General features: G+C 39.3%; 2 protein-coding genes across 2 annotated transcripts in view; both read right to left on the bottom strand.

Moving 5' to 3' along the window:
* Positions 1-11,349, bottom strand: part of LOC131370557 (potassium/sodium hyperpolarization-activated cyclic nucleotide-gated channel 2-like) — a 72,574-nt gene extending 61,225 nt beyond the window's left edge. The window contains exons 1-2 of the mRNA XM_058417903.1: positions 10,554-11,349; positions 7,909-8,332 (exon numbers count right to left, since the gene is read on the bottom strand). Of these exons, the coding sequence (XP_058273886.1) occupies positions 7,909-8,332; positions 10,554-11,323 (1,194 nt within the window). The 5' untranslated portion in view covers positions 11,324-11,349. The remainder of the gene's footprint in view (positions 1-7,908; positions 8,333-10,553) is intronic.
* Positions 11,350-19,387: 8,038 nt separating this feature from the next.
* The window catches only part of rnf126 (ring finger protein 126), a 10,157-nt gene continuing 4,861 nt past the window's right edge, over positions 19,388-24,683 (bottom strand). Inside the window, exons 4-9 of the mRNA XM_058372796.1 lie at positions 24,569-24,683; positions 24,273-24,341; positions 24,116-24,185; positions 23,803-23,896; positions 21,857-21,972; positions 19,388-20,126 (exon numbers count right to left, since the gene is read on the bottom strand). The exon at positions 24,569-24,683 is cut by the window's right edge and continues 121 nt beyond it. Of these exons, the coding sequence (XP_058228779.1) occupies positions 19,974-20,126; positions 21,857-21,972; positions 23,803-23,896; positions 24,116-24,185; positions 24,273-24,341; positions 24,569-24,683 (617 nt within the window). The 3' untranslated portion in view covers positions 19,388-19,973. The remainder of the gene's footprint in view (positions 20,127-21,856; positions 21,973-23,802; positions 23,897-24,115; positions 24,186-24,272; positions 24,342-24,568) is intronic.

Raw genomic sequence — 24,683 nt, 5'->3', positions numbered from 1 at the left:
GCCTCACTGTGTCTTGTTTCCATGTATATTAATGTTACTGCAATGCTATTATCTTTATCTGTTTGGTGCTCCAATATCTGTATTCAGAATGAAACCTGAAGTGGACATGGCCTAAATTGAATGGGGCTTTTTTTCTTTGCATATTTTCTGTGTTGGTCTTTCTTTCTTTCTTTCTTTCTTCCTTGTATTATATAAGGTACCACTATGCCACTGGAAAAAGAAAAAAAAAAACTGAACTCAGAATGCCAGCACTGGTGTGTGAATTGTGGTTCTGACAGTTCATCAGCCTCAGCTACACTATATTGCCAAAAGTTTTGGGACACCCCTCCAAATCATTGAATTCAGATGTTGTTTTTCAGGGGTTGGGCTTGACCCCTTAGTTCCAGGGAAAGGAACTCTTAATGCTTCAGCATACCAAGACATTTTGGACAATTTCTTGCTTCCAACTTTGTGGGAACAGTTTGGGGATGACCCCTTCCTGTTCCAACATGACTCTACACCAGTGCACAAAGCAAGGTCCATAAAGACATGGATGAGCGAGTTTAATGTGGAGGGACTTGACTGGCCTGCACAGAGTCCTGACCGCAACCTGATAGAACACCTTTGGAATGAATTAGAGAGGAGACTCTGAGCCAGACCTTCTCGTCCAACGGACCTCACAAATGCGCTTCTAGAAGAATGGTCAAATATTCCCATAAACACACTCCTAAACCTTGTGGAAAGCCTTCCCAAAAAAGTTAAAGCTGTTATAGCTCCATATTACATTCATGTGCATGTAAAGGCAGAAGTCCCAGTTTTCAGCCTAGCTTGCAGTCTCCGCTGTTGTGAGCATGAAATTGTCCAAAATGTCTTGGTATGTCTGAAGCATTAAGAGTTCCTTTCACTGGAACTAAGGGGCCAAGCCTAACCCTTGAAAAACAACACCTGAATTCAATGATTTGGAGGGGTGTCCCAAAACTTTTGGCAATATAGTGTACATCACTCCGGTTCATCATTGGTTTCAGCTAGAAATGTGCATGTGACTGATTTTTTTAATCCTGTTCATGGTTCTTTTAACAAATTTATTGGCCAAAAGTTTCTAGACAGCAGTTCATTACATCTAGGTGGTTTGTGAGCAACCCAATCCAGATCTTTACTGTTAGAACCACCTCTACTCCTCTAAGAAGGCTTTCCACTACATATTGCATCATGGCTTTGGGGATTTATGATCATACAGCTACAAGAGCATTAGTGAGATCAGACACTGATGTTGTAAGAGTAAGGAGGTCTGGTGTTCATTCTTTCAACGTTCTAGTTCATCAAAAAGGTGTTCAGTGGGGTTGAGTCAGAGTCAGAACTCTGTGCAGGTGCTTCCACTCCAATCTTAACACACCATGGATCATGGATCTCGCTTTGTGCACTGGGGCATTGTCCTGCTGGAACACTTTTTGAGCTTCTTAGTTCCAGTGAAGGGAAATCTTCATGCTGCATTCTAGACAATTGTGTGCTATGTTGTAACAGTTTGGGGAAGATCTGCATAAAAGGTGGGTGGTCAAGTGTCCAGAAAACTTCATCATGACCCTGACTGGCCAGTTCCTAAGGATGAATGAATGCTCTAAATGCATCACATAAGACTGAACATGAGCATGGTCTTTCTTTGTCCTGTGACCTAACTGCTTAGCTCCATCTGTATGAAAGTAAACTTTTCACACTTTTTGGTTCAAACAGTGAGATTCTCGTCCTAATGCACATCTCTAATCAGCCAGATGTGTCAGATGTGCATCTGCATTTAGTTTTTAATTCAATCTGTTCATTCCTAATACTGTATTTTTTCCATCACTAATATATAGTATAATCTCTCTTGCATGTTCATTCAGTAAATTTGCATTTCAAGTCAGTACATCAATGCTATCAGGTAAATCTAATATTTATTATCTGTATGAATGCTAAATAAAGTCTGTTATCAATCTAAAAGGAGCAGTACCGGTAACAAGATATTGCATCATCAGCATGTCATGGTTCTGCTGTTTCTCTTCAACACCGTGTCGAATTACTGGCCATGTTATTAAGCAGGACTACCTCGTTATTCCGCACTGCAGTTAGAGATTGTAGCTCATCGTGTGTTTTATTATTCTTCCACCTTTCCTCAGACAGTTACTGGCTGAAGATTTTTGGATAGTGGACTGTTATTCAACCGAGCAGCAATGGCACTGAGCTATTAAAAAATCCCTGCACTGGTTGTGCCAAATGATGCACACCCACTAATCTGCCATATTTAACATACTGTATTTAAGAGCAGTGAACCTTACTCCTGTCACGCACTTGTTCTTGGTTCTTAGCTGTCTGAAAAACGGAGATTAAAATGTACTTTCAGCAGTGGAAAGCTTTAAAGGTGTAATATATGCACCTTTCTAGATAAAAGGCACAAAAGGTGTATTCATTGTCAGTTTGGACAGCGATGGATTTGCCTCTGTTTAAACCTGAAAGTGACCTCTGCTTGGAATGATATGACTGAATTCCTCTCATCCCTGAGTCGCATACATTAGTGGAAATCAAAGCTATTCTTCTCAAACTTCCTTTTATACTGCATCCAAATATCTATAAGATATTTGGGATATTTGCCTCCAGCTTTTATTTTCTTGGATTAAACTGGAATGGTGATTATCAGCGCTGGTTTGTTCCGACTGCTGGCTCGGAAACGTGATTGATGATCATCAGCTGCTTGCCAGCATCACTTCTAAAGCGCAACGCTTTGTTCAGCTTAACATAATGTCTTGTTTAACAGTGAAAGAGCTTTTATATAGCCGGAGGCATCACAGTTGAGTAATAAATGTTTTGTTTTTTTTATGTTGTAAGATATATATTTGCTTTCATAATATTTACAGCTGAGGTTTACAGTAATGTCCCATATTGCAAATCTGTAATAAATTACAGGAATATTGTAGTGCATACTGGGATATTTCCAACCTTTAAGCTATTTACAAAATAATGCTCGATGTTCCTAAAAATATATTGGGAATGATTGAAGTTGTTGTTTATTCAGCTGCGATTTGTTACATGTTATGCATTTTCCATTTAGTTGCCACAGAATTTTTAATGATGCTTATATGAACATTTTAATCCATTCTCAAACCCTGGAGTCAGTCTGTAAATATTCTAAACGTACTTTTGCAACTTTTTACTGTAAAGTTTATTAAATAAAACTTTTCATTTCTATATTTTTATGCTTAATGGCAGTTATTGAAAAATTTTAAAATTCCTGTAACAAACATATCACACATCATACAGTAGATCGTCTGTTGGATCGGATCACACGGACCAGCCTTCACTCCCCACGTGCATCAATGAGCCTTGACCGTCCATGACCCTGTCACCGGTTCACCACTGTTCCTTCCTTGGACCACTTTTAATAGATACTGACCACTGCAGATCGGGAACACCCCACAAGAGCTGCAGTTTTGGAGATGCTCTGATCCAGTCGTCTAGCCATCACAATTTGGCCCTTCCTAAACCTTACGCTTGCCCATTTTTCCTGCTTCTAACACATCAACTTTGAGGACAAAATGTTGACTTGCTGCCTAATATATCCCACCCACTAACAGGTGCCATGATGAGGAGATCATCAGTGTTATTCACTTCACCTCTCACTGCTCATAATGTTATTCCTGATCGGTGTATTATATCTAGTTCTGTGCATATCATTTTGATGTGAAGTATTTCTGTGCAGCTCTGTTGTTGTTTCTAAATAAAAAAAACCCTACAAAAACTGTAGTTTTCATGCTATACTCTGTAGCAGCCAGCACTGGTTATAGCCTAAATTTCAATAACTGCCACTAAGCATAGAAATGAAAATCTTAGTCAATTAATAAATATTAGAGTAAAAGCATGTTTAGAATATTTACAAAGATTTATACAGTAAATTAGAGTAGCAAACGAACAACATTCGCTGTAAAATGAGCTTGTCACGCATGCAAATATAACAGGGAATCACCCATCAGCCACATGTTCACATCATGCAGCAAGTCACATGACCAGCCGAACCATGTTTATGCAAAACGAGCACTTCTATTTACATCCCATTTGTATAGCACTTTTTGTCTAGTGTCTTCTGTAAGTAGTGTTAGTGTCAAACATCAAGCCATTGTGTAGTATAAATAGTGTGAGTTGTGTATTCGCACTGAAAATTCCAACAAAGAAATTGATGCACTTCAGCACCATTATGTAGCTGAAGAGGTGCAGGCTACCAGGCGCTGATGCTGAATGAGAAAAAAATTGAAAGATGGCCGACGACACTCTATAAACACTTTATAAATGTCGACAACACTCTATAAATGACACTTTATAAACGTCTGCCTACATTGTGTGATTTATTTTTTTTAAAAATTCATGGTATTCTACTAAAGCTAGCATCGCCTTATGTACGTTTGACATTATTTGTTAAAAATAATTCTTATTTATTTAAATAATTTTATATCATTTATAAATTCGTTAAAAATGGCTAATTAATATGGGAAAATCTGTTGTTTTGGTAAATTAGAATAGTAAAAAAGAAGGAAGAAAAGTTTTTTTTGCTTGATTTACATCATTATAGCACGTTCAGTGAAGGTCATATTTATAATGAACTATGAAAACATTTATATCCTGTTATAATATATTCATAAGGCACTTGTAATTCTGTATGTAAACACATGACACTTTATAACTCTCATTATCATGCATTATAAATAGCATAACACAATGCATGACAGGTAACGTTCATCACGCACCTTCACCAAAGGACCCGAGCTGCAGCATGCACAGTGCGTGATGAGATTTTTTTTTAGTAAAGTAATTTAATAAAGCCACTGTGATTATAATGAACGCCTGCTACACATCTGTACAGCTGCTGAAATGACTTCAGAATGACTTGGTTTAAATAATAATCTGCAACATGCATGTTTCTAAGATTAAATTTAATGCAGGAATCAAAGTGGGTATTAGTGATATAATGTTTTTTAAATGCTACTTATACTGGAATCTGTTAAAGCCTTTTCAGAAACAATCACAGTAATATTGTGTATTTGCTGTGAATGTATTCACGGGTCATTCTACATATGATCTTGATAGAAAGTGGTACTAAAATGTTTTAAAGAATATATGATATATATAATATATAATATGATATATCTGTTATATACACTGACTAGGCATAACATTTATGACCACATGCCTAATATTGTGTTGGTCTCTCTTTTGCTGCCAAAACAGCACTGGCCCATCATACACTGTGTATTCTGACACCTTTCTATCAGAACCAGCATTAAGTTCCTCAGCTTCCTCGTCTGTTGGATCGGATCTCACGGGCCAGCCTTGCATGGCCCTGTCGCCGGTTCACCACTGTTCCTTCCTAGATAATGACCACTGCAGTTATGCCTGATCGGTGTATATATATATATATATATGTACATATTTCTCAAAACACACTTTTTTGTTTGTGTTCCTTTTGTAATCCATAGTGAACAACAGGGATAACGTCCAGTCTCTGAGCTCTCCCATGCTCTGATAGTTCACTGCAGACAAATGACCAGTTACTGGATAATTATCATTGGCGGTCTCTCATTATTGCATTACCGGTGCCTGCTTGATCCGCCCCTGGTTGCTTTAATTGATCCAAACATGTTGACTTGTGCATTGTGCTGCCTAGGAGTAGCACTCTAGTGTGTCTAGGGATTAGAATTACGCCGAGGAGACATAAACAGCAATGACAGCAGCCATGCAGGGTCTCGGTTGCCAGAATACAATGGGCAAAAACAAGCGACTGACTATGATTCTACACCAACGGCACACTGTACTGGGCAAGCAGCCTAGTTTCACATTCAGACCAAACGGCCAGTGGGACACTAGTGCAAATCTCGAGGCTTTAGTGAGGATAATATTCCATCACGCAAGAGTCCTGTGATCATTCGAGCATCTCTGAAAGCACTGAGGCGATTCTAATAAATTATGGATAGCTCTCAATGACTATGTAATATAATCTAAATATATAAAGATATAGAAATATATAAAGATTAAAAATAAAACACCTAATTTGCTCTCCCTCTCTCACTGCCTTTGGAATAAAGTTTTAAAATATAACCTTCACCTCATCTGCTTAATAATAAGAACAGGCTCATGCCTCAGAAATCAATAACTTGTCTTCCTTCTGAAATCTATCACTTGATGTGGCCTGATTGCAGTCCTTATCACATTTCAATAATTACCGCTAATTATTGTGACACAAACGCAGTCACGGTCACACACGACGTTCAAGTGATTGCAATCTTTACGCAATATCTTGGTGCACCTTTAGTGTGAGATTTACAGGGTTGGTCTATATAAAATGTGAAGCGTCTTGATTTTCAAACCCATCAGCCATATATTCCATCTCTTTATGTTCTTTTACAGTCTATACTCTAGGAGTCGAGAAGGAGATGTAGAAGTGATGTATTCCCACAGTTATCCTTCTGTTTGGTTGGTTGAATTGACGTCGAACACAATGTCCCTTGTGGCTAAACCACAGTTACTCGTGTGTAATAACAGACACCCAAATGAACACTTGGGCTTTTTGGCTGCCGGAAAGAAGTGGCCTTTAATAAGAGATTCTGATATACTGTGATATATATATATATATATATATATATATATATATATATAAGTGTATATATATATATATATATATATAAATATATATATATATATATATATATATATATATATATATATATATATATATATATATATATATATATATATATATATATATATATATATATATATATATATATATATATATATATATATATATATATATATATATATATATATATATATATATATATATATAAAATACATTTTAATAAAGTACAAGCTCACTGGAAGTAGCTGATGTGTTTGTGGGGGTTTTTTTAGAGGGGCTGTGATAATGACTATTCTCCATCACCACGAAAAACTAACACCTAATGATTCTATATTTATTAGTGATGCATCCTCACTTAATTAGCTAGATACAAATTTATTCAGAAATCATTGACAGGAGCAGTTATGCAAGAAATGTGTTGGAAAACATATTTGTGTCCTATGGGACTTGCTGAGTTTGTGGAAATATATGTAGAAGCTGCAGATTAATATATATATATATATATATTGTACTGAAATTTTATATATGCATAGTGTTGTTGCAGAATTTTAAATAGTTTATTTAAGGCACGGATTTAAAGGAAAGTTTGTGAAACTGTGTCATATTAATGATTTGAAAGATCCAAAACAAATACATAAATTAAGAGAAATAAGACTGGCCAAAAAAAATCGACAGCTTTGAAAAGGAGTTAGAGTTTGAGGAAGTGATGAGGAAGTCTGAGGAAGCTGCAGTGGCTTAGCTGCATTACTGGAAAATTTCTCATCATTTCTTCACCATTAGGTCTGTGAATTTTGCATTATGTAGTTTTTATGTATTTTTACATTTAGAGTCAATTGATATCAATTAGCCGTGTTGTTAACTGTAATTTAGTTATGTACAAGTGACTGAAATTTATCAGTGTACATACAGGAGTACGAAAAGTTGCATCAATCTAACAGGAGTGATTAGCTTAGTTTGGCTACATACAACTTTACTAAAGGTTTATACTTAAGGCCCAGTGTCTTTTTGCAGGCAGTTTATATACATGGTGCACTAGATCCACTTGTTGGAGTGGCATTAGCACTTCACAAATAGTTCTCCAGGTTGCTGCCGATCACAGTTTTAATGTTACTATACCCCTTAACCCTTTCTCTCAGCTTTAAACAAAATCGTACACGTGAACCTAACCTGCATTCATGACACTGGATTCTTGCATTCTTACTCAAAACTAGATTGAATGTGGGAAAGAAATCCCGTGTGTTGCTTCTCTTTTTCATACTCAAACAGCAGCCTACCTCTTCCCACTGGTGTATGTAGCGGATGAGGCGGGAGAGTCTCAGCAGCCTGAGCAAACTGAGGATCTTTGTGAAGCGCACGATGCGCAGAGCCCGGGCCGTCTTGTACATCTCCGAGTCTATTCCCTTCTCCACAATGAGAAAGATGTAATCCACGGGGATGGACGAGACAAAGTCCACCACGAACCATGTCTTCAGGTACTTTTTCTTGATAGTCTTGGGATCCAGGATGATGTCAGAGTTGTCTTCAATAATGATACCCGTGCGGAAGTTGAGCACCAGGTCCATGAGGAAGAAGGTGTCAGAGACGACGTTGAAGATGATCCAAGGTGTTGTGGTCTCCTCCTTGAAGAACGTGATGCCTACTGGAATGATGATCAGGTTGCCCACCATGAAGAGGAGCATTGTAAAATCCCAGTAGAACCTGGAGGGAAGGGAGAGCAGGAGACAAAATAAAAAAGACAAACGATCAGCATGAGCGTGAAAAGAGCAAATCCTCCAACATGATCAAACATACAATGGTGTAATATTTATATGCTCATGGAATCCTCAGTTAACTCAGAGCACTAAATATCCAGGAGCAAAACAGTGAACATCTGGAGTAGATACTTGCTACGATTGCATGTGATGTTTAAACTTGGCTTAAAGGAAGTGTAGCTGGTTATCTATCAGGATGACAGTTTTTATTTCTGAATTGTTCCTTGTGTTTTCTTGAACCTGAAATTAAGATGTATCATTGTTATTCATAACATTTCAATTTTTTGCTACAAGGTGATCAACAATGACATTTGGAATAGTGTTGTAATTGTACTAGCCTCAATGATATGCTCACAAAGCGAATGACTTTTGACCAATGACTTTATCCACAAATATGAAAAATGAATGAAATTGGTATCAGATGCATCATTTGTATCACATGACATAATGTGAGTTATAATTCTTTAAAATATGTGCAAGTGGTAAAAGAAATCAATAGATTTTAATGTACGTTATAGGTTTATGTACGGAATAAGAAATGTATGTGAACTGCTCTTAAAATAAAGTCAGTTACAGTAAATGTACATCATGTCTTTATATCCTAATTGTAAAAAATAATAGATTTTTTATTTAAACTTGTGAGCAGACAGAATGCAACGAGTGCAACATTTGGACATCCATTCCTAACACTCTAATATTGCATCTGCAAGCAAATTAAACTAGCTAACCAGCTATTTTGGTCAGGTTTTGACTACGCATGCATAACCTGAAATGACCCCTGCAGCAGGGCAACACTACAGTGTTTGTGTGGCGCTGAGCGAGCACGTGCAACGGAGTGTCTGCGGATGGACGGAAGTGACGAGTTTCCGTGCGGCGCGTGGAGAGAGCTCAAGGTCACCGCTCCCACTCCCGAGGCGCACTGCTGACTCATAATTCGAGGCTGATGTAATCCGTGACCACATTAGCTTCTTGAGGCTTATTTGTTTTTCTTAACCTATGATGACGCATTGCTTGAGGAAAATAAGATAGCAATGTTCAATCGTCTCCATTTCTTACTTTTCTCTTTTTTTAAAGGTCGTACCGCAGAGGAAGCGCCACGAAAAAGCGCACGCGTCGAAACGCGCGGTAAAAGACGGCCGTTTAAATCTGTGCGTCATAACTAGGGAAAATCGCAGCTCTCTAAAACACACACACACACACACACACACCTGAGCATATGCGCCAAAAGTCACTGGTGTGGACACCTGAGCCAACAACACCCTATGAATCTTTTTTTGCAATATTATAAGGGATTCAGATGGTGGTCTTCAATGCAGAACTTCAGTATTAATGTCCTGATTTCATGAATGTAATGCTGATAAAACTATTAAATATTATACGCACAGACTGGTTGGTCTTTAACAGACCCAGGGCTGCTATTAACCATGAGAAAAGCCTCTAGTTCTAACCTCTTTTACTCCTGTCCAGTTCCTGCAATGTTAATGAACTATCTCAGTGTGAATTAAATAACTGCAGGTGCTGAACAAGTGTTTGAATAAATTTGCAAAGTATTAGGAACTATAAAGCCACATCGATGATCATTAGATTCGCAATAATTGTTACAACACATCTGCTGTGCCATTTGCTCTTGTCTTTGCACCCCAAAACGTCACCATCACCAAGCACTCTATGCCTAAAAACCTAGATATGCCAATAAGTAGATCTGAGGGTAACAGCCAGCCCTATCTGGCAACCCAACTGTAGATTCTACATGCACTAGATAGCAAACTGCAACCAACACAGAGGGTTAGTATGCAAAGTCAAAGATTAGGAGTGGGGTGAATTTAAATAGCCAATAAATCATGAGTCGGGAAAGGGAAAAGAAGCGTCAGTCCTTGAGATACATATTTATAATAAATATATAAATATATAGAAAGTGAGTATGTAATGTCTGGCTGTTTTGGCGCTGTGCGCTCTCCGTGGTGCTGAAATCCAGCTTCTCACTTTACAATACATCAGCAGCTTCAGCACGCAGAAACACATCTCTTAAACTTCCAATCTCGTTTTGTGGCTAAAAAATACAATGCCTTGATCATTCAATTACCTGATTAAAAGATCTCCTGACTGATAAAGGTAAGAATGCATACCAGCACACTACATAACTTTTTGTTTTCCCCTGAATATCCTACCTGAAGTCGCTGTATGGGTGAATGATCCACTTCCCTGCTGACTTCACGCGCTCCTGCTCTCTTTCCACTGCTTTCTGGCTGCCGTACATTCGTAAGGAGAATTTGTTGACCCCCGGCTGCAGCATGCTACCGAACTGCCTCTGCATGAAGCTCGCTTGGCTCCCGCGCGCCTCAGCATCCTCGGTTGCGATCTGCGCTCCATCCTCGGACTTGAGGAACGTTACGGAGTTCCTGGGCTGTTGGCTCTGCATGGATGCGGACGTTTTGCGACTCGGTGCGTTGGAAAACGACACCTTGGAGTCCTTCTTGTCCGGGACGGCGGCGGGACTGGAGGAGTCTCCAGGGCCTGCGGAAGCTCCGGGCGCATCCGTGCCTGAAGTTGAGGAGGTCGTCGCGCGTTTATTCGCATCCTGCTTGTCCTGCTTGGACATAATGGAGCGCAAGCTGCCCGTGCCCGAGCCTCTCCTGCACTCGCCGTTTTTGTTGCACTTCATTGCGGAAACCGGAGCTGCAGCGTTGCCACCTCCTTCTCCCGGAACATTACAGGCGTCTACCGTGAGCGCTAGAGGAGATGCTTTCCCGGGATCGGTATCGTCGCGTGCCGCCGCATCACTCAGACGCGCAGGCGCGAACGTCCTAACTGCTGCGGCTGCGTCCGTGGGAGCGACTACTTCCACTTGCTCGAGCTCTGAAGTGTCTTGGACCGCCGGGATCTCGTCGTTAGAGGAGCTCTTCAGCGCGGCTCCCCCTCCCGACGTGAAGTTTTGCATCTTATTGGTGCCTCCCCCTACTCCCCCTACTCCTCCTCCAGCACCTCCTCCTCCTACTCCTCCTCCTCCTCCTCCGGTGGCACCGGCTCTCCTGAGTCGAGGGTGCTGAAACTTGGGCTCTTCTTCACTGTCCTCTGCTTCGTCCATAATGTCGTGCTTGGTCGGGCCGCACTGGTTGGACAGTCTGGTGTCGCAGCGGCTTGCGCAATGAGACGGCGGTGCGCCACAACCGCTCACGACGGCAGGCTTTTGCGCGACAACTCCAGAGCCGGGTGAAACCTCATTCCGGTCCATGGCGTTCGGGGGATCAAATTTGGCCTCCGGTAATCTTGAGGGGAAATCAGTCACAAGAGAGAGAGAGATTGAGAGAGAGAGAGAGAGAGAGAGAGAGAGAGAGAGAGAGAGAATGATTTGTAGAATCGACCTTCTTGTTTTATGCATAATCACATTCATTCATTCATTCATTCTCCTGTTCAGAGTAGCGATGCTGCTCAGCTCGAACTTTTTATGCAGTGTAAGTACTTCAGAGAACTGTTATGCAAATGCGGCATTCAGAAAATGTTTACATCTACCAGTGCTCACCAGCTTTTATAGTCAACCAGTGTGACCAGTTTGTCTTGTCTTTTAATAGCTGTTTTGATTTCATTTGTTTGATTTGGAACCCAGAATGGACATAAAGCAAAATAAATCATTGTTGGATACCAAATGTGTCTTGGGACTTCAAATAAGCAGCACAATCCATTTATAGCGATTCTATTAAAAATATAGATAGATAGCCTGATCAGTGTTGTGGCTGCTCTAGTTAGGCTACTTGTGTTTCTAGACAGAGGAGGTGTGATCACACCTGAAGGTGCCCTATATATCCACTGATATATGTGTAATATCACAGAGACTGCCAATACACTCCTTACAACAGCAACAAAAATCTTTTCAAGTATGCAAGATGTCATGAAGAGTTTTTATTTGGAAGGTGGAGGGTCACAGTGGTGTTCTTTTCTTCCTGAGGGGTTTCTACTCGGAACTGTCTTGTATAGGGGGGAAAAAACAAGAACATTTAAGGTTAGGGTTAGGGGTTTAATGGGGTCTGGGTGTAACTGAGTGCACATTTGAGTCTCTAAATGTTTATGGAAACTAATTTCTTGGCTGGAATTTTTTTTAAAGAAGCAATTTGTTATTTTTACAGCCTTTAGCTGACAAACTGCAAGTGCACACAAAGTATTGGCAAGCATAACTGTACTCTATAAGCAATATTAAACAATAAGAAAACAAAGCTGAAGAGCTCATCATGTCAGCAATTCCGGCAGGGGGTGGAGCTAATTTCTGGTCCATAAAAACTGAACAAAATCCACAAATAAAGAAGCAAGCAAGATCCATTGTACAGCAATATCTGCGCCCACTAAATTAAATGACTGCCTATAACATTTAATTGTTTGTTTGTTTGTTTGTTTGTTTTGTTTGTTTCCTACAGTTTTAACCTGTACAGTCATTCTTAGCTAAAAAGAAATTCAACATCTTATTAAGCAGGGTTTATTTAAATGCCACTGCAGTAGCTAAGTACGGTTTCGAGTAATCAGCATAAAAGAAATTGCAACGACATTGTGAGGTCCTTGTCATAGAGGATGTTCTCAATGACAGTTTTCCCTCAATGACATCAGCCTACTGCCCCCTGGTGACAGAAATGAGAGACTCACATCCTAAGACAAGACGAGACAAGACAAGACAAGAGGAGAGGAGAGGACAGCAGTGTGCTCAGGCTCAGACCTGCTTTAATCTCAATCACACTGAGTCTAATGGGAGCCAAAACACCCACACAGAGAAGAGCATCGAGTCAAACTGCTTCAGCATGCACACCGCTTGATGCTTTTTTAAGGAATCCTCCCTTTTCTCTGAGCTGCACTGTTGATAATGTTCTACGAGATTGTTGGATTTGTCCTTTGCATGTTAATTGTGAATGTTGCTACGTAAAGCAACTGAGCAAAAAAAAACAGCTGATTCTTTGAAATATTTTACTAAAAGTGAAAGATGCATAGTGTCACAGGCAACATCCAGATCCAGGACTTGTTAAACAAACAAACAAAAAAAACCAAAACATTTAAAAGAGATAATAATATAATGACTTGGTTGATCATTTTTTAATAAGTCAGAAGGTCATTAAGCTCATTATGCTCCAACATGCCTTGACTTCTACTTCTACACAGTGAACTCTACACATGGCAGAGTAAAGGTATGCGCCTGACTTACAGCAACTCAGCAATAAGCTCACTGATTTATTTGATCCCACATCTCATCAGTTATCTTTAAGGATGCAGGACGGATCTTTCCGCAATGTTCCCGTGAGCTGACATAGATTTACCCCAGCAGGGAGGCAGGCTTACCTTGAGAGAGCCAGTGCGTGCCAATGTCATTGAAAGGTTGTCTGAGCTCAATGGACCGGAGCGTGGCATCCATGTGTCCATGTGCTGAGGACACACATCATGCAGATCTTAAAAAAGATTCAGTGAGCCGTCACGGCATCCTGTTTCCCTCCCGCTTGCTTCTTTTTACCTTCAACTGCTTGCTGCTGACTGACTGATGACAAGCTGCATAACACTGAATCACAGTTTCTCTGTGTCTGCAGCGTCACGCACTTCCTGGTTGGACACACAGGAGCGTGATGCTCCCGGCTTCATTTGCATAAAAGGCAGAGTTCCGAGAAAAGGAGACGAGACTGGGATTGATCTTGGAGGCGAGCCAGACAGACGAGATCGCAGGAACCGAGACAGATGAAGACATGCTGTTCGCAAGTAATCTTGGAAATGGTGGTGCGTGATGTCTCCTCGATACACAGCAAGATTGTTCTTAAAAAGCAACATCTATACGAGAATCACGAGTCAGCAGGTGAAATTAAACCACAAGCATTTTGTGCAGAGAAGTTGTAGGATCTCATTCTCTCTATTTTTTGTGGTTATTATTCGATCTAAGAGATCTATTTTTGATACACAATCTCTGGTTACTACAGAGGTTCTAAAGCAGATCCTTTATTTCTCCTTCCATCACTTTGGTAGAGATTTGTATTTCCGGTTCTTCTTGATGAGTGGTTTGTATCTTGTGGTATGGTCTCTGAATTCCTCCTCCCAAAGTCTTCTTTAAACAGTGGCTCATGATACCCTCACCCCTGCCCTGTGGAGGTTGTTAGTGATGTCACTGGTTATTGTTTTTCTTCACAAATCTTCATTTATTTGTCATCAGCTCCTGCTCTTTCCTTTGTTTGATGTCTTGGTCTTAGTACAGCCAGTAATTTTGTTTTTACTTTTCAGGACATTCCTGATTCATGTATTGGCTATGTCCAGCAGCTCTGATTGATTTTCCCATTTTGGTTTTCTCCCATAGACAGCACTCATGATGGTTTATCCTTTCTAACAACAAATACTTCAATCTTCACAGGTGAAACCCAGAGCTATTAAGTGTTTATACAATGTGCAACAATACCTGAATTATAGGTAACAAAAGGTTAAACCTACTATAATGTTGGTCCCCTTTTTGCTGCCAAAACAGCCCTGACCCGTGTATTCTGAGACCTTTCTATCAGAACCAGCATTAACGTCTTCAGCAATTTGAGCAACAGTAGCTCGTCTGTTGGATCGGATCACACAGTCCAGCCTTCACTCCACACGTGCATCAGTGAGCCTTGGCCGTCCATGACCCTGTCACTGGTTCACCACTGTTCCTTCCTTGGACCACTTTTGATAGATACTGACCACTGCAGACCGGGAACACCCCACAAGAGCTGCAGTATTGGAGATGCTCTGATCCAGTCATCCATCCATCACAATTTAGCCCTTGTCAAACTCCTTAAGCTTGCTCATTTCTCCTGCTTCTAACACATCAACTTGTTCACTTGCTGCCTAATATATCCCACCCACTAACAGGTGCCATGATGAGGAGATCATCAGTGTTATTCACTTCACCTCTCACTGCTCATAATGTTATGCCTGATCAGTGTATGTCTAGTCCTTGCCATTCCCAATACGTTCATAGAGGACTGTCATTTTAGACATTTGTCCTTGCTGTGACTTTGAGCCTGGTTCAGTTCATCTGCCGGCTCCAGTCATAATTTCATATCCATCCTACAAACATTCACTCCATCATGAGATATAGCACTAATGGGGATTTTGGATGGATCCACAGACATACTGAAAACATAATGGAAGTGTTAGCATTTAAGTGAAATGAAAGACTGGGAAAATAATCAACTTAAAAATGTTCACAACTACACAGCTTTGTACTGAGCCACATCGCAATCCATCATAAATTGATTTCCTATAACAACACGCAGTGCTGGGTTTTACTCCTGACTTAGAGTAATTGTCCTGCATGACTAATACATGGCAGAGAAAAAGCTTTGCAGCTGTAAAGCAGCGCGTCAGTTACACAGCTGTCACGATAAGCTGAGAAAGCAGCACCGCTGAGCCCCAAGTATCAGCGCCGAGCCTCCTGTTATCACACATTACAAACATGTAATGGGATAATGAGTGAGACAATCTCCTGTAGCTGTTCACCACAAGCCACGTTTGACCTTCGAGCCTCGCATGCTGCAGAAGAGGAATGAGTCATGGAGTACTCCAGGGGGTTTCAGGACTCAGGGGGCTCATTAGTAACACTCGCTCTGTGTGTGTGTGTGTGTGTGTGTGTGTGTGTGTGGGTACCAAGTGTGAAATAAGACAAAGACTCTAGAAAAAAAAAAGACAAAAATCTGAGGCCATCACAAGGAACTGCTATTTTATCACAAAAAAAAGCAATCGTTTTCATTCGCATTCATGGATAGATGAACAATTTGCTCGTACACCATCTGCTTATTTTTTTGTTTCCAGAATATTTGATATTTATTTTAAACGGTAGTGTTCCTACAACACTGTTCCATCTTGTAATCAACGCTGATAGTTATATTGATTTAATCCACTTTATTTTTCATTTTTTAGTCAATAAAAACGATCAATTCATGGCAAGCCAGAGTGTGTGTACATAAATATACACACACATGGACAAAACTGTTGGTACCCTTCCATTAAAGAAAGAAAAACCCACAATAGTCACTGAACTAACTTCAAACTGACAAAAAGAAAAAAACAAACAAGAAGAGGAATAAATAAAAACGTACTAAAATTATTAATGAATTTATTATATAACTACTATATAAATAATTTATTACTTTTGTCAGTTTTATATATATATTTAAAATTATATATATATATATATATATATATATGTATATATATATATATATTTAAAATTATATATATAATTATATATATATATATATAAATGTACTAGTATTTATTATATAATTATATATAAATATATCTGACAAAAGAAATAATAAATTATGAAATAATGAATAAATAATAAAATTTTTTTTTCAGAGGTTTTCAATAGGGTTAAAATCTGGAGATTGGGCAGTGGTCTGTTATTTTTTTTCCAGAGCTAGCTATATATATATATATATATATTATTAATTTATTTTTATTCTTATTTTTTCTTCTCTCATTCAACTGCAACATGGACGAGGGCTGATCTTTATTGACTCTGGTGCATTAGATCAATTGTTGTTCTCAGTCTTGCAGATGGTTTACTTGTTGTTTAGGGTTTTGCCGTTTTAAACATTAACACTTGATTAATGAAGCAGCAGTCTCGCCTTTAAGTGTACGAAGTGAACGAAAAGTCAATTTTCAATCGACGAAGTCATTAAATGTAATGAGGCTTTTCTGTAATTTAGTGAAGAACGCTGTAGTTTGTAAAAAAAGAAAAAGAAAAACAAATACAGCTTAATACAGCCGATGGAAAGCAGCTCTTGGTAGAGAATTCACACTCCTGTGTGTTGTGAAGTTGAAGATGTCAAACACTAAGATATGAGAGCTAAAAATGGGTCACCAGAAGTAGCAGCAGGAGGAGGAGAGCTGATAACACAGACGGTTTCTCACACAGCTGTGTAGCTGAAAGCACGCAACAACTTGTCTCTGCATGTACAGTGGTGCAGGAGTGATTTGTGCAAATTTGATATTATTCAGAGGCTGTAGCTTAAAAAAAACACACACACACACAGTGGGCATGCTGTTCGAATAAAATACTGAACTAAGTGTTTTCTTCATCTTAAACCAGAGCAATTTGCCAAATAGTATATAGCTAGTTACAGTGTAATGATAACAGGAACTGGCTTGATTTGTAGACCGCTATAAATGGATAAAAATACGTATAATTATATATATATATATATATATATATAAACTATATGTATTTTTATCCATTAATAGCGGTCTACAAATCAAGCCAGTTCCTGTTATTACACTGTAACAGCTATAAGCTGTGCATGCCTTATTTTCATTTAAAGTTAATAAAGCAGAACAAAAAACATCTCTTCATGGAAAGCCTGACAATAACACTGATTATCTCCTCATCATGACACCTGTTAGTGGGTGGGATATATTAGGCAGCAAGTGAACATTTTGTCCTCAAAGTTGATGTGTTAGAAGCAGGAAAAATGGGCAAGCGTAAGGATTTGAGCGAGATTGACAAGGGCCAAATTGTGATGGCTAGACCACTGGATCAGAGCATCTCCAAAACTGCAGCTCCTGTGGTGGTGTTTCCGGTCTGCAGTGGTCAGTATCTATTAAAATAATCCTTCAAGTCCTGTTGCTGCTAAGAACTTGGTGCCAGATACCACAGCACACCTTCAGGGATCTAGTGGAGTCCATGACTCGACAGGTCAGGGCTGTTTTGGCAGCAAAAGGGGGACCAACACAATATTAGGCAGGTGGTCATAATGTTATGCCTGATCGGTGTAAGAACCTAATGAATCTGTCAAGTGTGATTTAGTTCTTTCTATAGAAATGCTAATGTACAATGTTACGTCAGATTCAGGTACACAAGATCAAGCTACAAATGCAGGGGGGGGGGCATGGATGCTTCTCAAAGCTAATTGTGATGATGGATGTGTATCCATTTATCCCATCAAAATAAGAAATTGCAGTCAGGATTATAGCTTTAACAAGCGATTCATATTCCTGTATGCTGAAAGCATAACGGTCTAATTTGCTTACTGTAGATTGCTCTGAGCCTCCATGATGATTTGGTGAGGTTAAGAAGACCTTCCTAATATAAACCTGTGATTAGAAGTACAGCTAGGACAACTGTTAGTACTGCTGTTATAAGAAACCAAATCACCACCTTCTGACCAATCAGATGCAAGAATCTCTGGCTTATGGGTGAACCTCAGGCAAACAAATCGGCAGGAAGCAAAATTACGGTAAAAAAAAAAAAAAAAAAGTCTATTTAGATGTATGCACAAACATGTAAGATTATTCGTGAGACAAAATTTTTCCTGTTACCTAAGAGACGATGCAGGACGTTCTTCTTCGAGTTTATTATGATTTACAAAACCAAATCACTTAACTTAAAATAAGTTAAAAAAAACAAAACAAAAATTTGCACTGAACTGAATCACTGCATGTGTATGGGGAAAGTGAACAGAGTAATAAAATAAAATAAAATAAAATAAAATAAAATAAAATAAAATAAAATATTAGTCTGATTGAGGAAGGGAAAATTGAAACTGTGTGGACCTAAATCATCTAAATCAACTAAAAAAAATTATACAAACATCTTTAAAATGAAAAAAATAATAATAATAATAACAGGTTGTATTGTGATGTTATACCTGCTGTATTCACACTCATTCATGTTTATTGTTCTAATTGGTAGGAAAAGGGGGAAAAAAATAAATGTGCAAATAAATACTTTACACAAACTTGAAACTGATGAACAGCATGTCGTTTTTTTTTGTTTGTTTTTTTTAAAGATGTTTTTCAATCACCTGTAATCCTCAATAAATATCGCTATATGCGTATTCAGAGTTCAGCTCTTAGCTGGCAAAATATAGGACTTTTAAAAACCATTTTAATTAAAACAGAAGAAAAAAAAAATGGTTCTAGTTGAAGGTTTTCCCTTTATGGGAATTTGAGACGTGAAAGTCTCTGTTAAAAAGACATTCAAATCCTGTAATTGGCTGTGTGTGTGTGTGTGTGTGTCCTGTATATATCATCTAACAACTTTCATCCCTTTTTTTTCCCTTTATTTGACCCCACAGTCACTTTTTGAATTAAAATCCCTGTTTGTACAGGACTGCTTGTTATGTGTTTTAAAAAAAAAAAGGAAAGAAAGAGAGGAACGGTCATGCTCCAGTTCAATAATAATAATAATAAAAAAGTATTGGAATACATGTGTGTGTGTGTGTGTGTGTGGTTTCTCTCCCCTATTCGCTTGTCCTTTGGCGCTTGCTCCAGGGAGTCAGATGGTAATGATGATGATGATGTTAATGAAGATGAGGAGGATAATGAGGTGCTGGCCTTAAAGGGTGCGTTCTAGACTATCAGGTTCCAGCTCAGCCCTCGCATCATTCTCAGTAACGACAGAAAAGAGTAGGAACTGGAACGTTCCGGGTTCTTCAGGGCTGCGTTATTAAGATATGAGTGAGGGACTTGAGCTTTAACAGGATTGGCCACGCACTCTCGGAGATAATAAAATGTTGAGGGATTTGTGTGTGTGTGTGTGTGTGTGTGTGTGTGAGAGAGAGAGAGAGAGAGAGAGAGAGAGAGTGTGAGGAAGGACTGTGGGTATTTTAGGAGTTGTTGGCAGCGTTTTCGTTACTGGGGGAACTAGAGGAGGACGATGAGGAGGAGGAAGGGGAGAAGTTCATTCCTGATAAGCCAGGAGGGTCTGTGGCTGTGTTCTGGCCGCTCAAGCTCTTCCTGCACACCGGACACGTGTCATGCTGTGGAGAAACACACACACACACCAGGAAAAACAAACACAATGAGTTGTGATCACAGCTACTCATGTCCAGTGATCCTTATTTCAAAAGTGAAACATTAACAAAAGATTATACACTATTATAAAATTTTTTTATTCTTTACAACTTTCCAAGTTGTAAAATCCTCCGATTCCTCCATTATTAAATAATACATGCTTTCCTCTTAGAAATTGTGTTTGTAGAGCTACGCTGCTCTGTGTGTTGTGACTGCATGAAGCAACAAGTTAATTTTTTGAAATATAGCTTCACTATATTGCCAAAAGTTTTAGGACACCCCTCCAAATCATTGAATTCAGGTGTTGTTTTTCAGGGGTTGGGCTTGACCCCTTAGTTCCAGTGAAAGGAACTCTTAATGCTTCAGCTTCATACCAAGACAATTTGGACAGTTTCATGCTCCCAACTTTGTGGGAACAGTTTGGGGATGACCCCTTCCTGTTCCAACATGACTGCACACCAGTGCACAAAGCAAGGTCCATAAAGACACGGATGAGTGAGTTTGGTGTGGAGGAACTGGACTGGCCTGCACAGAGTCCTGACCTCAACCTGATAGAACACCGTCGGGATGAATTAGAGCGGAGACTGCTCGTCCAACACCAGTGCCTGACCTCACAAATGCACTTCTAGGGAAATGGTAAAAATTTCCCATAAACATACCCCTAAACCTTGTGGAAAGCCTTCCCAGAAGAGTTGAAGCTGTTATAGCTGGAAAGGGCGGGACAACTCCATATTACATTCATGTGCATGTAAGGCAGACGTCCCAAAACATTTGGCAATATAGTGTACAAAAGTATGATATCATGGTATAATATGTTCACTAAGAAACTGCCAAAAAATAAGATTTACACTATAATATAAAAAAAAACACCTGATAAATAAAATGAAAATAAGTTTTGTAAATTTAATATTTAATAATATTATTAAATAATATTATTAAATAAATAAAATAAAAAATAATATTTGATAGAATTTTACACATTCAAAAATGTTAACATCTAACTTTCAATCAGGGTTTGCAACTATTACTTCAAATAATATAAAATAATACGTGATATCTCAAAAATGTGAACTGCAACTGATTCCTATATTAATATTATATTGTTATATTCCCAGCACTATTGGAACATTAGATAAGTCTGTACATAAACCTCTTAAAGTCTTGGTAGATTACGCATTAACTGTGTAAATAGCTCCTCATCCATTACTACAAATCTCCTGCAGAATGTGTAGTGATTAGTCCTTTTCTCCCACCAATCCCAAATAAATCTAAACCTCACTTCTGTAGCTTAATATCTTGACATTTATCTGCCTTGAGCTTTAATAATCTGTAAAAAGTGTCCAAAAATCCTCTACAAACACTCCACTGCGCTCGTAATAGTTGTTTATATTTTATTTTTATAAACGGTTTGCTTTGTGTATGCCTTTTAAACTCTGTACACTGAATTGCATGCTAATTGCATTAAGGCTGCTTTGCTATGAAAAATCTCTGGTCGGATATGTGGTGAGTCAGCCATTACAAAAATATCCTCTGGAAGATTATAGTGATGTGAGAATGGATAGCTGGGATACCGTCTGGCTTGAAAGAGAGCAAACATTACAATAAATCAAAACAAATAAGGTGTCGGAAAACTTCAGCAGCAGATGAAAGCACAGGAGGAAGCAGAAAGCGAGGCAGGAGAAGACGAGAGAGATACCTGTTCGAGCCAGGGCACTATACAGTCATTGTGAAAGAGATGATTGCATGGAAGTTGTCTAACGCTCTCCCCCTCGGTGTAGTCTTCTTTACACACGGGACATTCTAAACCAGCTCCTGCACATGTGGGGGAAAAAGACAAGCAATGGAGAAGTTAATGAGGCTTGGAAATGAAGCTCTCGGTGTTGGTCGAGGTCAGAGAGAAATTATTTAATCAAGTCAACAGCCGCTCAAACGCTGTTAGGCTTAACATTAGAGGGGATATCTAGTATCTCTATCTGGCTGACATCAGCAGAAAATGCTGGATCAGATATCGAACAGAAAGGAAAAAAAACAAAACAAATCTGATCTGTTTCTGTAACAAGCCAACATGTACCCTGAAACAGAATGTTCTGTTATAATAAAATCATCAGCAATGCAGTGGCGTGATGTGGACTCACATGATGCAAAGGATTATTGATTACTTTCCAATAGCAGACCATTCACATCCAGTGCTTTATTCCACTTACACCACAACACTATTACCACCTGCCTAATATTGTGTTGGTTCCCCTTTTGCTGCCAAAACAGCTCTGACCCGTCATGCACTGTATATTCTGACACCTTTCTATCAGAACCAGCATTAAGCAATTTGAGTAGCTAACAGTAGCTCGTCTGGTGGATCGGATCACACGGGCCAGCCTTCACTCCCCACGTCCATCAGTGAGCCTTGGCCGCCCATGATCCTGTCACAGATTCACCACTGTTCCTTCCTTGGACCACTTTTGATAGATACTGACCACTGCAGACCGGGAACACCCCACAAGAGCTGCAGTTTTGGAGATGCTCTGATCCAGTGCTCTAGCCATCACAATTTGGCCCTTTGTCAAACTCGCTCAAATCCTTACACTTGTCCATTTTTCCTGCTTCTAACATCAACTTTGAGGACAAAATGTTCACTTGCTGCCTAATATATCCCACCCACTAACAGGTGCCATGATGAGGAGATCAGTGTTATTCACTTCACCTGGCACTGCTCATAATGTTATGCCTGATCGGTGTAAACAAATCTTTGTTTATTAAAAGAACAAAACGTCATGCATTTTAACATATAATTGTTAGATAAAACGTCCACGAAACAAACCCTTACATTCAAAAAGACTTCAAATTTAAATTCTGTATTTCTTGACACAGGGTATAATTGTGAGCACCAGATAATAAAAGACACGACACAGCTATTACAAGGACATCTTTTCATTCTTGCAGTGCACACAAAAGCAAGGCACAGACACCAGTTTTGTCATCTCCCCTCTTGTGGCAGGTGCCCAATCCAATTTCTCTGAAAAACGATGACACCCGGTCTTTTCCAGACACCAGTCTGGAGCTTGTTGTTCATATAGCTGAACATCTGGATTTACAGACACACTTCATTCACAGCCAAAAAGGGGGAATCGTATCTTGTGGGTTCTCGACGTGGAACGACCTTCTGCTGAGCAACGAGACACCAGAAAACCTTCTTATTTTTTTTGTGGAGATGATCATTCCACTCCAATAACCCATGAGATATAGTTTCCCTGTTGCAGGAGTGATATCTTGCACGCTGCTAGTGAATCAAACACTTTCAAAACACTATTTATTTACTCCTCATTCATATACTTCTATCTAAAAAATGCTTAATGCTTAATGCTTGCGATTAGCTTTATCGCTCTTAATATAGCAACCATTTTCTAGCATTCTCTCTACATCCTTGTGTGATTCCTGAGCTCATAATAATGTAGGCAAATCTCATGGAAACTGGATCTGTGGTTTCCAGCCAAACCAGCTTTCGTCACGTTGGCGGTTTACGTTACATATCGAAATCGTTAACGCCGGTTAAAATGAGTAGCAAACTAGTCAGAAGTTTTCTCCATATCCTCCCACAGAGCTGCTACAGTAATAAACACGCTCTGCTGGCAGCGAGCTACTCACCCACATGCTCCTCTGTGATCTGAACTGTTGGGAGGTTTTTGATCTTTTCTCTGTCTGCAGGAGGTGGACCCGTATTTTCAAACTGGTTTAATAACTGTGAGAAGACAAGAGGGAGGAAGAAAAAGAACAAATATTCAAAACATGACAATGGATTTTGCATATTTTGCAGTTTTGAATAAATGACAATAATCAAAAGCTTTTTTTTTTTTTTGGATTCTTAAGTCTTACTGATTCTTCCTCATATCCTTTCTTATCTTCACTACGGTCTTCGCAGTTTTAGCAATAAACTATATGACAGAATCTTGGTCAGTACCTGTGTTATAATGGCGTCTAAGCCGTTGGCACCCCATGCGTAGTCCATTGGATTTGAATGAAGCATTCCCCTGAAATAAGATCAGTGACGATCACAACCAACACAACACCAAATAATATAAAGTTTTGTGTGAATTTTGCATGAACATTAACATTACCATGGTCCCATTCCCATGTTTGGCATAGCTGTTGGCGCGATGATTCCGTTTACTAACTGCTGAATTATTCTGTTGAAACACAAAAATAAATCCTTACATTGTACCCGAGACAACAGAGACAAGGTTCCTAAACTGTGTTTATTTTTTTCCCAACAGAGGGACTACTCCCAGACAACAATCAAGTCACACTCAAACTGAAACGTCTTGGCACTACATGGCACCCGTCCAGTCACTGCTCTAAAGCTGGCACTGCTCAGCAATAACCGCCCACCCAGTCCACTCCTTTCAGTACTCACCCCTCTAAAGTGGGCACTCCTTCATGCCGTGTCCCTTGTCTCCGGGGAATGTGACGCCCCCGAGGTTGTCTGGCCCCGTAGCGTTGGCGTGATGCCATCTCCCGCTCCCGTGGGT

The sequence above is a fragment of the Hemibagrus wyckioides genome, linkage group LG20 (assembly GCF_019097595.1).
Source record: "Hemibagrus wyckioides isolate EC202008001 linkage group LG20, SWU_Hwy_1.0, whole genome shotgun sequence".
In the NCBI taxonomy this organism is placed as follows: domain Eukaryota; kingdom Metazoa; phylum Chordata; class Actinopteri; order Siluriformes; family Bagridae; genus Hemibagrus; species Hemibagrus wyckioides.
Note: the sequence above shows the minus strand (reverse complement) of the source record. Positions and strands in the feature narration are given on the sequence as shown.